The sequence below is a fragment of the Sitophilus oryzae genome, unplaced genomic scaffold (assembly GCF_002938485.1).
Source record: "Sitophilus oryzae breed Bouriz unplaced genomic scaffold, Soryzae_2.0 scaffold_1576_pilon_pilon, whole genome shotgun sequence".
NCBI classification, from domain to species: domain Eukaryota; kingdom Metazoa; phylum Arthropoda; class Insecta; order Coleoptera; family Curculionidae; genus Sitophilus; species Sitophilus oryzae.
In genome coordinates, this window is record NW_022146254.1 from 8,338,369 (window position 1) to 8,356,459 (window position 18,091).

The 18,091-nt window shown below is 33.2% G+C and overlaps 1 protein-coding gene across 2 annotated transcripts in view; it reads right to left on the reverse strand.

Annotated features, from left to right (window-relative positions):
• LOC115879260 (integrin beta-nu-like) overlaps nt 1–18,091 on the reverse strand; it is a 96,957-nt gene that overhangs the window by 25,026 nt on the left and 53,840 nt on the right. For both annotated transcript variants that reach the window (XM_030895973.1, XM_030895972.1), the window contains 2 exons: nt 11,652–11,806; nt 7,410–7,590 (listed from right to left, as the gene is read on the reverse strand). In XM_030895973.1, coding sequence (XP_030751833.1) covers nt 7,410–7,590; nt 11,652–11,806 — 336 coding nt within the window. The remainder of the gene's footprint in view (nt 1–7,409; nt 7,591–11,651; nt 11,807–18,091) is intronic.

Genomic DNA, 18,091 nt, shown 5'->3' on the forward strand with positions numbered 1-18,091 from the left:
CCGTAAATAACTTATAAATTACAGACACACATGTGATAGGTCTGTAATTTTTTGGGTCCTTGGGATCGCCCTTCTTGAATAACAAGACGGTGTTTGGAGAGAAATTCTGGGAAAATGTGTGGATCATCAAGCGCCTGCGTGAAACATCGGGCCAAAGCACCGTGGATAGCTGGGAATCGTTTGAGCCAGAAGTTCTGTATCCTGTCCGGTCCCGGTGTCTTCCAATTTTGGGTTTTCTTAATGGCTGCGGTGATGTCTTCCTTCAAAAATGTATTGACTACCATTCTAGGCACATTCAGAACTTTATCTTCGATGGTACTTATCCAATCAACATCATGATTAAATCTCTCCGACTCGGCCCATACTCCTGACCAGTAATTGCCAAAAGCTTTGACGTCCACCTCAGCAGTATCTTGTTCTACTGCAGACTCATTCTCTAGCTTTCTAAAAAATTGTTTCTGGCTTTTTAGGAACTCGTTATTCTGTTTCTTTCTTTTATCTGTTGCATTGAGTCTTGATAGCCTTGCTCCTTTAGCTTTATACTTTTGGCGGTATGTATCTTGTAGTTCTATAAGCTTTTGTAGATAGTTGGGTTGGTTTTCATATATTTTGGCTCCTTCTGCAATTGTCCTGACTTTTTGGTGGACTTTTTTGGAGGGTTTGTCTTTTAAAAACTCAGCAATTAGATCGGCCCTGTCTCGTAGTTTATCGATGGTCTTCTCAAGTTTTCTTCTCCAGGCTGGTATCTGGCCAAGCCTATTATGGGATATTGCTCGGGGATAATAAGTCGACTGCCCATTGTGCTGCACAACCGTTACAACTGCACAGTAGAGGGCCAAGTGAACGTATTCTAATCATTTATCCGGTGTAGTGTAGGCTTCCAGTAGAGCATTAACACTCTTTATTATGCCTTGGGCTTTTCGAGCGTTCTGAAGAACAGGTACGGCAGGCCTCTCTAAGGGGCAGGTATTAATGTACATTGCCAGTAAACTTTCAAAAGTTTCAGCCAACTTTCCTTTAGCAACTTCATTTTGATTATCTGGAGGTACCTGGTTCTCTGCCTCTTGCTGTGTTCTGTCCACCTGCTCCTCAGGAGTACCTTCGTCTCGGTGAAATATGTTTCTTTCATTATCTCCATATTCTTGTTCTTGTTGAAGGATGTTACCAACTTCTCTTTTGATATTTTGAAGTTCATCAACGGTCAGATACTGTTTACTCAATATAACGCGTTTCCTATCGACGACGTTCTGTTCCGACACTTGCAAATCTGGGTGTCTTCTGGTAAAATCTGCGTGGAGGGAGCTTCTCCTTCCAGGAAGTGGTTGATCTTGACATTGGTTAACGTAGTAGAAAGATCGCATAATATCAATATTTAATTCTCGCGTCCATTTCATACGTTTTCCATTTTCTCTCCTGCGGGCAGCCCTACTAATAGCGGGCGAGCCATCAGGTAGAGTGGCATCGTCTTGGTAGTTACCAACTAAAGAGTTCAAACATATTAAAAAACATATTATTATTATTATTTCATTCCATTCTTTTCTCGCCTTATTAATTGACGGTAATAGGTGAATCCGGGTCTCAACAAGAGACCTAACACCTTTCGGAGTATGTGTGCTGTTCCCAGCAAAGCTATCTTCTGTACTTCGTTCGTTGATGGGTGGCCAGGTATAAGTTTGATGAACTTACTATGACCTTTAGTAAGCATACCCAGTGCACCAACTACTACTGGGACTACTTTCGTCTTCGTGTTCCACATTCTGCTGCTTTCAATTTCAAGATCTTTATACTTGCTGATCTTCCCTACTTCTTTCGCTGATATGTTGTTGTCGTCTGGAATAGACACGTCGATCAGGAGGCAGATACTGTTTTTCTTGTCATGGAATACCAGGTCGGCCTGTTGGCTAATATTGTTCGGTCTGTGATAATTGGCACATCCCATAAGACTACAGTGTAGTTTATATTTAGAACTTTCTCGGGAATGTGTTCATAATACTTGTCCTGCAGCTGTACACCTAACTCTCTGCATATAATCCAATGTATGTATGCTGCAACCTTGTTATGTCTATGGGTGTATTCTGTCGGAGCAAGCGTGGAGCATCCAGCTACCAGATGGCTGATATGTTCTTCCGCTCTATTGCACATTCTACATTTGCTGTCTATAGATTGTTTAAGGATGTTTTTCTGATAATATCTGGTCTTAAGTGCTTGATCCTGAGCGGCGATGATGAGACTCTCTGTTTCTCCTTTAAGTCCTGAACTTCTTAACCATAATGTACTTCCTTCCCGATCGACTGTCGGTTTATTCAGATTTCGGTAGAATTGTCCATGCAAACGCTTTTGTTCTAAACTCTCTATTTTATTTCGTTCTATAGTATGTTTTAAATTTTCAATATTTTGTGTAGTTGTTTCTTGTTTAGAGAATTTGGCTAGGATATTGATAGCTTCTTTTTGAATAGAGTATTTGGCCTTCTTTTCATCGTGGGTTGCTATTGCCTTGCAGTATTTATCTCTGTTAAGAGCGATATAATTGCTCAGACTTGTGATAGCAGAGTTGAAAGCCGACTCAATTTCTATTAACCCTCGTCCACCATTTCGTCGTTTAATATACAGCCTATGCACATCGGCCTTTGGGTGATGTAAGCCACCTATGGTGAGAAGCTTCCTAGTTTTGCAATCCACTTTTTCAAGTTCGCTTCTTGGCCAATCAACAATACCAAAACTATAGGTCATGAGCGGAACAGCTAATGTGTTGATCGCTTTTATTTTATTCGTTGCGTTTAATTCTGTACCTAATATCTTCCTTACTCGCCGGTAGTACTCTTTTGAAATTTTTGTCTTCATTTTATTGTTATCTATCCCGTCCATTTCTTCAACCCCTAGGTACTTGTAAGACTCACCAATATCTAGATTTCTTATCGATGTTTGTTCGTCTAATTTTACATTATCTATCTTAATTAGCTTGCCACCTTTATATATTGCCCTAGCACATTTATCAAGTCCGAACGCCATTCTGATGTCATCACTGAATTCCTTGACTGTTGAGAGTGCTAGTCGTAATTGGCTTTCATCTTTTGTGGACAACTTCAGGTCGTCCATATAGAATAGGTGACTAATTTTGGTACTATCGTCTAGCTTAAAACTTATATTTTGACTATTTAACATGTTGGTAAGCGGAATCAATGCCATGTAGAATAGCAGTGGGGAGAGGGAGTCTCCCTGGAATATCCCTCTTTTGATTTTAATGGGCTCTGTTTGAATATGGCCTTCTTCATAGAATAATAGCATCTCGGTTTTCCAAGTTTGCATCGATTTATTAATGAATTGGGATATGGTTGGATTAATGCCACATAGCTGCATCATGGTTGATATCCAAGAATGTGGTACACTGTCGAATGCTTTCTTATAATCTATCCATGCCAGGCCCAGTCCACGCATTCGTTTTTTCGCAGTATATAGATACCACCATTTTACTCAGTAATAATTGGTCCTTGCAACCTCTCGAAGCTCTTCGACATTCTTTCTGTTCATCTGGAAGAATTTTATGTGCAATTAAATGGGAGTATATGCGGTTCGTAATGGCTGCTGTCAATATTTTGAATATAGTAGGTAGGCAGGTTATCGGCCGATAATTTTTCGGATCTTTGGTGTCTTTTCCTTTAGAGAGTAAGAATGTATTACCGGTGGTAAGCCATTGTCGTGCATTATTAGGATTCTTGATAGTTTCGTTTATAGCATTTGTTAGGTCTGCATGCAGCGAAGTAAACTGCTTTAGCCAAACATTTTGTAGTTTGTCTGGTCCAGGTGCTTTCCAGTTTTTTAATTTTTTAATGACCGTTGCTATTTCTTCCATAGTGAAGTCCTGCCAAGAATCTGACTTGATATGTTGGTATTTCTCTCTTTCTGCTCTTATCCATAATGCGTTTTCATTATGTATCACCTCGTTCTCTAGAATTCCTCGCCAAAACTCTTCAATTTGTTGTTGGGTAGGCGGATGTTTAATTACATTGTTTTCATTGTTTAGTTGTCGGTAGAATTTCTTTGTATCTTCGTTGAACATTTTGTTGTGGTGGTAATGATTACTCCTTTTCGTATACCTTCTAAGCCGTTGTGCTTTGGCCTGAAGCTTCATCTTTATGGTTTGTTCTATCTCTGAAATGCATTTGTCCTTTCGGTACTTTTGTATTAGCGTATCAACTTTCTTTTGTACTTGAGCTGTCGTAACTCCCTTTTTGTATTCAATAATGATAGATATTTCCTGACTTAGTTCTTCAATAGTTTTCTTTATCCTCATCTTCCAGGCTGGTTCCTTTGACTTGTGCTTTGCTTTAGACTCACATCTTTCTTTTATTTCACCAGCTATAGCTGCAGCATACATAATGTTATTAATATCGGTAAGATTTAATTTTTGGTCACCTTTTAACATCTTAATAGCATTATTGGCCTGCATAATCTGTTGTCTTACCCTCTGTGTTAATTTTATCTTCTTTATTCGTTTTTGCTCTTTCATATTACCCGATTTAATCGTTAAGATTTTCTGGGATATGTTTGCCTCCATAACCAATACGTCTTCATCTGTTGTATATTTTGCCACGGTTGTTTGGCATCTCTCTGTAGGACAGGGTTGTGTTTGCGGTTGTGACTCTTTCTCAATTATTTCTTCTAGTTGGGTTGTTCTACTTAATTGAGCATCGACATCGTCTTTTATTTGCTGAAGCTCGATATCTGTAAGTTTCTTCCCTTTTTCGATATATCGTCTTTGGTTTGCGAGCGAGTTGGAATCTAAATGGGGAAAAATATCCGGGTTTTTTTCCCTCCATACCGTATAGGTACCTTTAGTAACACCTCCATCAATTTTTGTAGCTTTTGCATAGTAGTAGCACCACATAACACACTTATATTGCTCCTGTGTCCATTGCTGTCTTGCTTTTCTCTTACTTAAAACAGACATTGGCTCATCATTGCCAGATAGGCCAACTTGAGACTGAGTCTGGGTTTGGGTACTATCAGGCTGCGCTGGAGTTCTTACTGGTGTATGCAATGTATCTTGTCCATGTCCGTTGCCATTGTCGTTTGCAGGTAAATCATCACGACGACGGTTCCGACCCGGGTCTTGCTGCCCCGGCCCTGAATGCATTTTAGAGCTACTGCCAGCGGGCCTCCGATTACCCAAATTTAGCCGCCCCTAACATGGAGACAGACGCTATCGGGTAGCTGTTCCTTTGGATACAAACGCTACCTGTCGGCATAATCACAAATGGTATATCGACCCCCTTTTAGACTTTTGATTCTCATCAAGCAGGGACTACTACTGGTTTTTGTCCACCCCGAGTATTTTATTTCCCCGGTACCCGCCATATCTGGCGAGCGTTTCCCAATTCGCACAGGGAGGTGTCCGATAGGAGATCCAGCAGCACCCACGGTTTATTATTATTATTATTAACTAATATAATATATTAGTAATAATAACTAATATTTTAGTGATTAATTGATTTATTTCTTTTATAGCTTATTTTACTTATTACATATTGGCAAAACCTAGTCCATTATGAAGATTATTATAAGCGTTATTATGGGTTATTTATTTATTGATGTACAACTTACAAACGCCATAAGGGGTAATAACAAGTAAGAGGGTGCTATTAATGCACAAACTAATAATCACAGAATTTATTAAAAACTAACTTTAAAAGTGGTGCTTATCAATAAAACTTACTTTTCTGGCTGCAGTCAAGGGTAATAAAGGACCTTTATTGTCACGTTCTCGTTCAAAATAGTTAAAAAAAATAGGGAAGCTACAAGCTCTTTGTTTCGATTGTTTAAATGCTTCGGCATATTTTCAACACACAATTTCAAGAAACGCAATACAAAAACTCGATAATTTAGTTCTTAAAAGAACTGTTTGTGCTTAAAAGTGCAATTTAAAAAAAGAGACTAAGAAAATAGGCAAAAAAACGAGAATTTGTCACAAAAATTCAACACCACGATATTATACAAAATAATGACTGACACTAGGATAATTGTCAAATAATAAAGGACAACATTGCTGAACACGGAGCAATGTGACCAACATAGCGATAATAAAATTCGGTTTAAACTAATTATTGCAGCTTTAATCTAAATAAAATATCTGTTACAATCATTTGCTCTATAAAGTAAAATGAAGAGCTGCTCGGTATCTTAAATTATACAACAAATTTAAACATTTTTGCCAAAATTTCATTTAGTCAAGTTTATAGACTTTAGTGTCAATATCGATATGATTGATGACGTGCATCGGAAAATGTTTGGCGATTACAATATTCATGTATGGTGGACGCAAAAAGGACTCTAGGGTGGGGATCCTTGACAGTTCTGTTTGACGATTCACTTGGCACATTTGAATTTGATTTGAAATTTTGTGGATTTATCAGTCTTTACTGAGCTTATTTTATGATATTTGTTATATATTCTACAACTAGTTGTTTAGAGGTCTCTAGAAGGATTTTTTTTACGTGTAGTAAATCGATCATTTATAAAATTCAATTAAAATTAACTAATTATATATTTTTCCTTGCATATTTGCTTTTGTTTACTACTTGCCAAAGATTAGATGTCAAAAAATTTAAATGCGTTAATTTGACTTACATGCTTCAGTAGGTTTCAGTAGCGTATCGGATGTTTGTGTTAATAAATACTTATTATAACTTATGTATTTTTATTAGAATTGCATATTTTTATAACAATTTTAATATCTACCAACGATTATTCACAAGATAAAATAAAACAACAAATCATTGAGTCTACCCTACATCACATTTTACACGTTTTGAATAAAATTAGAATAGCACGGATAAACCGGAATTTAAGTCGGAATTTTAGAGTCCCGTCGCGGTCGATCTAAGATTTTTGATATGCTCCTTCCTTAATCTTTTTATTCAAAGGAATGTTCTAATGTTATAATAGTCAATGTGCGTTATTCATAAATGGTTCTCCGTCTTTAAAACGTCAAACATAAACAGCTGACTGTATGTCGTTCTTGCAGCAGTAAAAACGTAAAATTCTCAGTTTAGTGTGATAATTATCTCAAAAAATCCCAATTTAGAGTTATGTCGTTCTTGTCTCAAATGAGCGATTTATTTATTTTAGTTTTTCTAAATGTACAATAATTTCTCTAATTTGTTACATGTTTAATAAATTAAAAATGTTTAACGCCTAACAAAGTTAACCGTGACGATGTACAAAATTCTCAATTTTGTTAAATAATTTTAGTTTTAATTTTCTGATAATAATGATAATACATTTAAAAAAACGAATATCTCATTTCAATTATTATTATTACAATTAATAATTATTGTTTCTGAATAAATCTAGATTTAAATTTAGATTACAAATAAATTTTAAATTCTCTGTACACTAACTAATTAACATACTTCTGAATCAGAGTCTTCCCATTCTGTCAAATTTAATTCCGCTTTAAAATTAATAGGGTCATATTCATTTATATTTTTACATTCGTTGAGTTCTTCAAATATTCCAATACCATTACAGTCTGCGAAAAATCGAACACTCAAATTCGGAATATCACTAGTGTTGGCTGAAAATTCTACTTGCCTAAAACATCCATTATTCAATTTAAGAATAAACTTTGAAGCATTGGTACAAATACAAACAGCTAGCAACTACAGTGCAGCCTCTTTAATCGGAGCACACGTTAATCGGAACACACTAAATGCAATTATGCGTAATCGGAACGCTACCTCCATAATCACAACGATCCTCTAAATACTTTTCAATTACGTAGCACGGTATCAGATACTTACTCTGACGGTATCTCCTGGCTGTATATTTCACTTTCCTCTCACTTTTAGTAATAACATGTTTGAACGTGAATGTATAAATCAATAGATTTGTTCGGGTTCTTGTTATTACTGATTCTGAACCGTCCTAGAACTCTGCAGCGCATGCGCAAATGAAATAATGTCTTCATATTTCCTTCTGCGCATACCCATCACATTTCTAGGACGGTTCAGAATCGGTAATAAGAGAAACCCGAAGTAAGCTAATAATTCATTTCTGATCCTTAATATCTATACCTGACGATTATTAGTTTCGTTATACAGGGTGAGTTTCCTACGATGTTCTCTATGGGTATCTCGGAAACTACTGAAGATAGAGAGTCGGTTAAATGGGAAAAGAATTGCAGTTTTGTGGGGTCATAAATATGCACCTTTCAGATTTTTGAAAAAAGTTCATGGCTTACTAGATATTTCGAAAAAAACAAATTTTGGCTATTTTAAATATTGTCCCTAATTCCATTATAATCTATTTTAGACAAAAAGTTTTCAGATAAAAGTTGTAGATAATCACATCCTTAATGAGAGTGTGTACTCCGTTTTTTTCTAAAGCCTGTTATTTTTGACATATGACACAAACATATGTTTTATTTTAAATGGAAACCATAGTTGGCCATGGCTTCATAAAAAGGGCCATTTCTTAAGCTTTTCAGTGATATAAGCTATAATATGTTTTTTTCACAAAATTACTGAGTTATAGCCCATTCTTATCTTTCTTGACTAATATCACTTAGTTAGCCATGGAAACAAGTTCAATCATCGTTGCTCTTAGAAATGTGAAACTATCACATCCAAACTTTGTAAATTAAAATAAACAAAAATTGTAGATCGTAGAACACATACTCATTAGGGATTTAGGGTGATTATCTACAACTTTTATCTGAATTTTTTTTTTCTAAAATAGATTATAATGGACTTAGGGACAGTTTTTAAAATAGCCAAAATTTGTTTTTTTCGAAATATCTAGTAAGCCATGAACTTTTTCAAAAATCTGAAAGGCGCATATTTATGACCCCACAAAACTGCAATTCTTTCTCTATTTAACCGACTCTCTATCTCCAGTAGTTACCGAGATATCCATAGAGAACATTGTAAAATTAACTGTTCAGATTGAATAGGTTGCACTGTATTTTAGAAGAAAATATATTTCACAATTTTTGAAAAAATAATATATATAAAAAAATATAAAATTTGAAATAGTGAGGGGAATATGGAATATATAAAAACAGAAGGAAAAAATTAGTCGGCAAGCCCTCAACAAACTCGTAACCGTATACACCTACATAGTGTTTTTATTTTGCTACACCAGTGTACACTATTGTAGACATTCACACACACACACACAACAACCACACCTACATCAGTGTCCACTAGTGTAACTGCCTTCCAGCATCATCAGTACGGTAAGGAATCAGCAAGCGATGACAACGATCCCAAAAAAATATAAACCAGGAAGCAAACGATACACGAGGCACCGTCTGCAACCTATAGTAGATGAAAAAAAAAAGGATGATAAAAAACAAAAGGAGCAAACGGGAGCCTAAGGCCCCAATTTGCAGCCTAGAACTAGAGTCGCCCAGGATTGTGGGCTTCGTCTAGCAGTTATTTACTATCGCTTTTTTTTGCTTCCTGGTTTATATTTTTTTTGGGATCGTTGTCATCGCTTGATGATTCCTTACCGTACTGATGATGCTGGAAGGCAGTTACACTAGTGTACACTGATGTAGGTGTGGTTGTTGTGTGTGAGTGTGAATATCTACAATAGTGTACAGGGTGAATCAGCGATAAAGTCCATTATCTCATTTGTTTCGAGGTTTAGAAAAAAATATTATATATAAAAATTATAGGGACGATTAAGATACACATTCTAAAATTATTATAGAGTATACAGGGTGCTTCAACAAAGTGTGGCGAATATAACATATGTTTTTTTAAATGCAACACTATATTTTTTATTTCATTTTTAGATTCTGCCTAAAATTTTAAAACTTTTTTTATATATAATGTTATATACCTAAAATGAATAGTTTTTGTAATATTTAAATTTGTTTAAACAAATGTTAGATTGCAGTGTGATAAAAAATTGTCAGTGATGCCGTTGTTTCTGAAGTTGGACAACTAAAATTTGGTAGGAGAATCTTATAGAGATATAGAAAAAAATCTATGTAAAGATATTTTAGTTAGATGCTACAGGGTGTTCAAAATATATTTATGAATTTCAACTACTTACAATTAAGAAATTTCAAATTTTTTAAATAGTACACCCTATATATTATCATTTTTTCTGATAGACTTTACAAAACTCTTCAACTTTTATTAAGTATGTCATATACCTATTTTTAATAGTTCGCGATTTATTCCAATTTTTTCTATTTCTACCCATATTTTTAATACAGTTACGCTATAACATTATAGATGCAATGACAAAAAATAATAATTAATAAAATTTCATGTCTGTTAAGAACAAAATTTGAATTTTGCCTTATTGTGGTAATGGTAGAGGTAATAGTTACATATTTTCCTGAAATTAATTAGTCAATGTGACTGATATACACGAACAAGCCAAGAAAATCATATTTTTTGGTTTAGTACTATATATTATATAGTGCTTTGCTAAGTACTATAAGAATAGATGTAGATTATCTAGAAAACATCTTCAGTGTGTAAAGGGATGGTTTGGCGGCAGTAGTAATATGGGCTTTACGAAATGAATTATAATCAGTCAAACATTATAGTCAGTCACTATATCAATAGTCTTCAACAATTAAGTAATTTAGTATTATCCTAATCTGTCGCTATTCGCCCCGACGGAAAATCCCCCCCCCCCACAAGTGTCATTTTTCATAATATAGAAATACCAATAAACCAAGAAATTCACGACTGCGATTTTAGTTTATTTGAGTAAAGTTAATTAATTTTAACTAATACTAACAATTGTAACTAATTATGAAGCTACTTGTTAAAGATAAGTAATACATAGTTTGTTTTGTCATGGCAACTATGATTTTATAGAGTAATTGTATTAAAAATCTGGGTAAAAATAGAAAAAAATTGGAATAAATCGCAAACTATTAAAAATAGGTATATGACATACTTAATAAAAGTTGAAGAGTTTTGTAAAATCTATCAGAAAAAATGATAATATATAGGGTGTCCCATTTAAAAAATTTGAGATTTTTTAATTTTAAGTAGTTGAAATTCATAAATATATTTTGTACACCCTGTAGCATCTAACTAAAATATCTTTACATAGGTCTTTTTCTATATCTATATGAAATTCTCATACCAAATTTTAGTTGTCCAACTTCAGAAACAACGGCATCACTGACAATTTTTTATCACACTGCAATCTAACATTTATTTAAGCAAATTTAAATATTACAAAAATCATTAATTTTAGGTATATAACATTATATATAAAAAAGTTATGGAATTTTACGCAGAATCTAAAAATAAAATAAAACATAGGGTGTTGCATTTAAAAAAACATATGTTATATTCGCCACACTTTTTTGAAGCACCCTGTATACTCTATAATAACTTTAAAATGTGTATCTTAACCTTAACCTATAACTCTTGTATTTAAAACTTTTTTGTAAACCTCGAAACAAATGAGATAATGGACTTTATCGTTGACTCACCCTGTACACTGGTGTATACGGTTACGAGTTTGTTGAGGGCTTGCCGCCTAATTTTTTCTTTCTGTTTAAAAAAAAATATATATATAAAAAGAAAATATAACTAATTCAATTCCCCTTTTTAAAAAAATAAATATGACATTTCGTTAACTCTTAACTAATTTTTTTTAATATTACGTACCTGATAAAACGTTTAAAACCATCGCTCACTAAATCTAAAATATTGGAAGAATCTCTTTCCAGCTCCCCAACATACATTTCTTTTTCTAATATGCTATTTGCTAAATTTAAATAATAACCACTTTTCTCTCGTGGGGCGGCGACTATAAGATTTACCTAAAAAAATAACACAGAAAGAAAAAATATATTAAAAAAACGATTAAAGTTAAGTCTATTTTATTATACAGGATGGTCCGAATTGTATTCCGGAAACTTCGGCAGCATATTTTGTAGATAAAAATAAGTTAAAAAGTTCGTATAAATATATGTCCTAAAATGCTTGGTTTCGGTGATACAGAATGTAGAAGTTTCATTTTTATTTCGATTTTTTCCAAATAATTTCTGAAGTAACGTCAAAATTTGGATGAAAATTAGTGCCTGGGAGTTTTTTGACATGAGAAATTTGATTTTGATGTCCATATGACTCCTATTTGTAGGGGGCGCCACCTACATGTGTTTTAACTGTTTTGAAGTGTAATAACTTTTCATCCGCACCTGTATAAAACTACCGAGTGAAAAAATATATATTTCTGTGACTTTTTACGTATAAATGTCTCTTCGTAAAAATCGCTAGGAGTAACCGTTCTCAAGATATTTAGAAAAGAAATAGTCAATACATGTCATTATTGATAAAAAAATAAACACGTTGAGTAGGTAGTTATTTGACTGAAATAATAAATTTGGAAAATTTTTACTTTTTAAACTGATTCTACGAAAAAGTTATGATAAAACAGTTTCTGTTGAACTTTTGACACAAAAACATTTCAAATTTATGATTTCGGCCTAATAACTATTTAGTCAACATGTTTAATTTATGTCAATGATGATAGGTATTGATAATTTCGATTCAAAATATCTCGAGAACCATTACTCGTAGCGATTTTTACTAAGAGATATTTTTTACGTGGAAAACGTTGTAAATGTATATTTTTTTACTCAGTAGTTTTATACAGGTAGGGACGAAAAGTCAATACCCCTCAAACCAATTAAAAATATGTGGGTGGCGCCCTCTACAGTAGGAGTCACATTGACATCAAAATCAAATTTTTCATGCCAAAGAGCTCCCAGATACCAATTTTCATCCAAATATTGACGTTACTTCAGAAATTATTTGGAAAAAAACGAAATAAAAATGAAATTTCTACACCCTGTATCACCAAAACTAAGCATTTTAGAACATACATTTATACGAACTTTTTTACTTATTTTTATCTGCAGAATATGCTGCGGAAGTTTCCGAAATACAGTTTGGACCACCCTGTATAATACCTTAACATGGTACCATACAAGCAAAGACATTTAAATATATGTGTATATTATGAATATATCGTATGATCGAAAAAGAACGGCTTCAGCGATGGCTATGAAAAGAATATTGCTGTCATTTTATATGTAAAATTATATGGAGAATGTCATCGATCGCCATTTCCAATTCATACGGTATTTATTTGCAAATCAACGTGTGTTTGTACGCCCAAAAAGTTCAACATAAGAGTCTTAGATGTATTTTATATAAAATAAAAACATATAAAATATAAACATACATATAAAAACGAGTTAATATCGCACACAACGATGATAAACAACGAGGCGATAAAAGCAGACCTAGGCAGATATTAAAAACCCTATTTATGGTTTTTCTGTAAAATGAACAGGGGAGTTGATTGGCACACAAGGAGAACAGTTCAAAATTTGCATGCGATTTTCTATGTTTTCAACGATGATGCACCACCCGGTATAGGTTTATAGTTTCTTTAAAATGTTTTATTAAGATTTTTAATAAACCAAATATTCATTTTTATATTTAGCATCTTATTTACTATTTTTTACAAAATGCAAGAATTTTACAACAAGCAAACATATTAATGACTGTTTTTCTGTACGTTGTTTATTTCTTTTTTGTCTCGCCTAAATCTAGTACCGCAAAGTACAAACATTACCACTGAAAACAGTTAATTTATTAAAAAATATGTATTTGAAAATTTAGATTTTTTTTGAAATTTTTAGTTAAAAAACGTATTAATGATAATATGGCAACACAGCTAGTCAGCATCACCTTCCAGCTCCCCTACATTTCTTTGTCTAATATATTCTGATGATGTTGTGTGTTAATGCAATTAGCTGCTTCTTTCCGATCATGAGGGATTTATTAGCATTCTGCATTATAGCTTTTGTATATATTTTGATGCAGTTTGTACAGGGTGAGTCAACGATAGAGTAAAGTCCATTATCTCATTTGTTTCGAGGTTTACAAAAAAATATTAAATATAAAAGTTATAGAGATGGTTAAGATACACATTTTCAAATTATTATACAGTATACAGGGTGCTTCAAAAAAGTGCGGCGAATATAACATATGTTTTTTAAATGCAACACCCTATTTTTTATTTTATTTTTAGTTGCGTAAAATTCCATAACTTTTTTATATATAATGTTATATACCTAAAATTAATAGTTTTTGTTATATTTAAATTTGTTTAAACAAATGATAGATTGCAGTGTGATAAAAAATTGTCAATGATGGCATTGATTCTGAAGTTGGACAACTAAAATTTGCTAGGACCATTTTATAGAGATATAGAAAAAAATCTATGTAAAGATATTTTAGTTAGATGTTACAGGGTGTTCAAAATATATTTATGAATTTCAACTACTTAAAATTAAGAAATTTCAATTTTTTTAAATGGTACACCCAAAGACATTATAAAGATAGACCGAACATTTCATTCATAAATACTCGTTGGAAGTGTATCAAACATTCCAATGTGTCAAACAAGGACAGAAGAGACAGAGAAGTCTAAAATTTCCGACCCCGGCAACTAGGCGCATTTGGAATGTTCTAATGGCCAGTGGCGTATCGTTTTTTGGAAGGAATTTAATTAGTAAAGTAAAAGTAAAGTAATTAGTAAAATTTTTACTCCATGTTAATATACTACATTAACACTTTTTCGTCAGATGAGTTTTGTTATAAGGTCTAATATAATAATATCATTAATATCCCATATATACTTATGTTGAAACGTTAGTAGGTAGTCTTCGAAAATCGCTCCAACGTCGATTTTCAATTTAAACTTTCAGTTACTTCTATATAAACTTTCAGTTACTTTTGAATATTTACAGGGTGACTCAAGTTTCTGAAACAGTTCTATATTAGGTTTGTGGTTGGTGACTTTTCTTTCATTTTTTTTTCAGAATATGGAGGCGATGGTAAAGCACATTTTAGACATTTTTGTAAACATAGGTAGCCGGAACATATTTTTAAACTAAAGTTGTAGATTTGCCATTAAATTTCCATTCCAGAAATACCTAGGGTTGCCACCTGTCCTTTTTTGAAAAGGACAGTCCTTTTTTGGAATAACTTGTCCTTTTGACTTTTTTTGACTTAAAAAGTCATTTTTATTTACGTATTTTCCCTGAGAAAATTACCTACAGCAAACAGAAATATTCTTTTTGTCCAAATTTAATTAGAGATGTTATAAAACTTATAAATAAATTTTTCTTGTTTAGAATAGGCAAACATTATTTAGAACTTCCCGTTTAATCTCAAATGACAGTTTAGGTTTTAGTTTTAGCTTTTTTGATCTTAAAAAGAACTTTTCAAAATTAGTAATTAGTAACGATTTAGTTAGTTTGCAATCGATAGCTTCCTGTGAAGTACGGTGTAATAGTTGTTTAATCTTGTATCATTAATAACTTCCTATACCTAAAATCAATATTTAATGAGAAAATTGTGTTTTTTTGAAAATATAAGACAAGACTTGACTCTTTCGGCCTTCTTCTTGTATTATGATGGCTCTGATACGAGGCAATTACTTAACAATTAATTGAAATAAAAATCACGAACCAAAAACGTAATAATAGGTAAAAAGCTTTTTTGGAGGCCTGGGTCACTCTGTATATAGATATGTATAAAATTAGTAGCCTAAAAATTATTTACAGTTCGTCCCATTCTGACAAAAAGTTAAACACACCGTACAAATAACTCTAGGAAGAGGTATTTGTACGGTGGTAAAAAATTGTCTAAACAAGGCCGATGGGGCGGATATAATAAAGCAGTAAAATGTAAAAAAGTTCGGGTAAACACCTTTGTTTATTTTTTGAGCAAAATTCCTTTAGAATATCTTATATAATGACCAAAATATGACGCAATTTTAAGAAAAAAAAATGTCACTTTCTGGCTTATAATAACGTTTCAAATGCAACGTTTATATTCAAATTTGTTATGATCTACAACAGTTAGGTAGTAATTGAGACGAATTATAATTCAATTACCGGCTACTACGTTCTTGTTTTAATAGATCATAATTCAACAAATATAATTAGAAATTATTTTAATTGTAAGGGGCTCCCTTGTGGGACGCCTATGTACAACTACGGCGGAAATTTGTACCTAACTGTGAAAAGACAAATTCGGGTAATTTGAGCTTATTTTTCCACACACTTGACACTGTCGTATCATATTGAAAAATCGCAGATTCAAAAGTACGTTAAACAAAAACAAAAACTACTGAAAAACACTGAAAAGTTCACTTCGGACTTGATTCCGACTTCAAACACACCGTAAGCTAAACGTAGTACGCTATAACGGACCAAGGGCCGTCGCGAGGGGTGGTGGGACGGACGGCTCATTTTCATTCTGGAAGACTAGCAGCGACGTTGCCAATAGTTCTAGATGTTTCAGCACATTAAACAGTAAACATGTCCTTTAATCATCATCATCATCATCATCATCATTAGCCGTTTGTCGTCCAACTTTGGACATAGGCCTCTCCCAATTCTCGCCACCGATCTCTGTTCTGTGCTGTGCGTGTCCAATGTAGTCCTGCCACTCTTTTGAAATCATCGTACCATCTCATTTGAGGGCGTCCTCTCATTCGCTGTCCTAAGTATGGCCTCCATCGCTGAATTACCGTGTTCCATCTATTGTCGGATTGTCTAACTGTATGTCCTGCAAAGCTCCATTTCAATCGTGCCGCCCTGGCTGTCACATCCTCCACTTTAGTCCGCATTCTTATCCAGCTATTTCTTGTTTTATCCTTAAGTTTAACTCCTAACATAATTCTTTCCATGGCTCTTTGGGTCCTCGACAGTTTTTACTAGGCGCATTTGGAATGTTCTAATGGCCAGTGGCGTATCGTTTTTTGGAAGGAATTTAATTAGTAAAGTAAAAGTAAAGTAATTAGTAAAATTTTTACTCCATGTTAATATACTACATTAACACTTTTTCGTCAGATGAGTTTTGTTATAAGGTCTAATATAATAATATCATTAATATCCCATATATACTTATGTTGAAACGTTAGTAGGTAGTCTTCGAAAATCGCTCCAACGTCGATTTTCAATTTAAACTTTCAGTTACTTCTATATAAACTTTCAGTTACTTTTGAATATTTACAGGGTGACTCAAGTTTCTGAAACAGTTCTATATTAGGTTTGTGGTTGGTGACTTTTCTTTCATTTTTTTTTCAGAATATGGAGGCGATGGCAAAGCACATTTTAGACATTTTTGTAAACATAGGTAGCCGGAACATATTTTCAAACTAAAGTTGTAGATTTGCCATTAAATTTCCATTCCAGAAATACCTAGGGTTGCCACCTGTCCTTTTTTGAAAAGGACAGTCCTTTTTTGGAATAACTTGTCCTTTTGACTTTTTTTGACTTAAAAAATCATTTTTATTTACGTATTTTTCCTGAGAAAATTACCTACAGCAAACAGAAATATTCTTTTTGTCCAAATTTAATTAGAGATGTTATAAAACGTATAAATAAATTTTTCTTGTTTAGAATAGGCAACATTATTTAGAACTTCCCGTTTAATCTCAAATGACAGTTTAGATTTTAGTTTTACCTTTTTTGATCTTAAAAAGAACTTTTCAAAATTAGTAATTAGTAACGATTTAGTTAGTTTGCAATCGATAGCTTCCTGTGAAGTACGGTGTAATAGTTGTTTAATCTTGTATCATTAATAACTTCCTATACCTAAAATCAATATTTAATGAGAAAATTGTGTTTTTTTGAAAATATAAGACTTCAATCGTGCCGCCCTGGCTGTCACATCCTCCACTTTAGTCCGCATTCTTATCCAGCTATTTCTTGTTTTATCCTTAAGTTTAACTCCTAACATAATTCTTTCCATGGCTCTTTGGGTCCTCGACAGTTTTTCTATATTTGCCTTTGTAAATGTCCATGTAATAGTAACGTCGTCGTGTCCTTTAATAGTAACGCATATATCCTCTGGTTAATAACATATTATTACGCATGCTTCTTTAAAAATAAACTATTAATTTAATTAAGAAATTGAGATTTATTGATATACCTTTTCTGCAAATCAAACTAAGTAGATAGGTAGGCGCAAATTTGAGATGTGGCAATGTCGCCTTCTCTATCTCAGTTGGTTTTTAC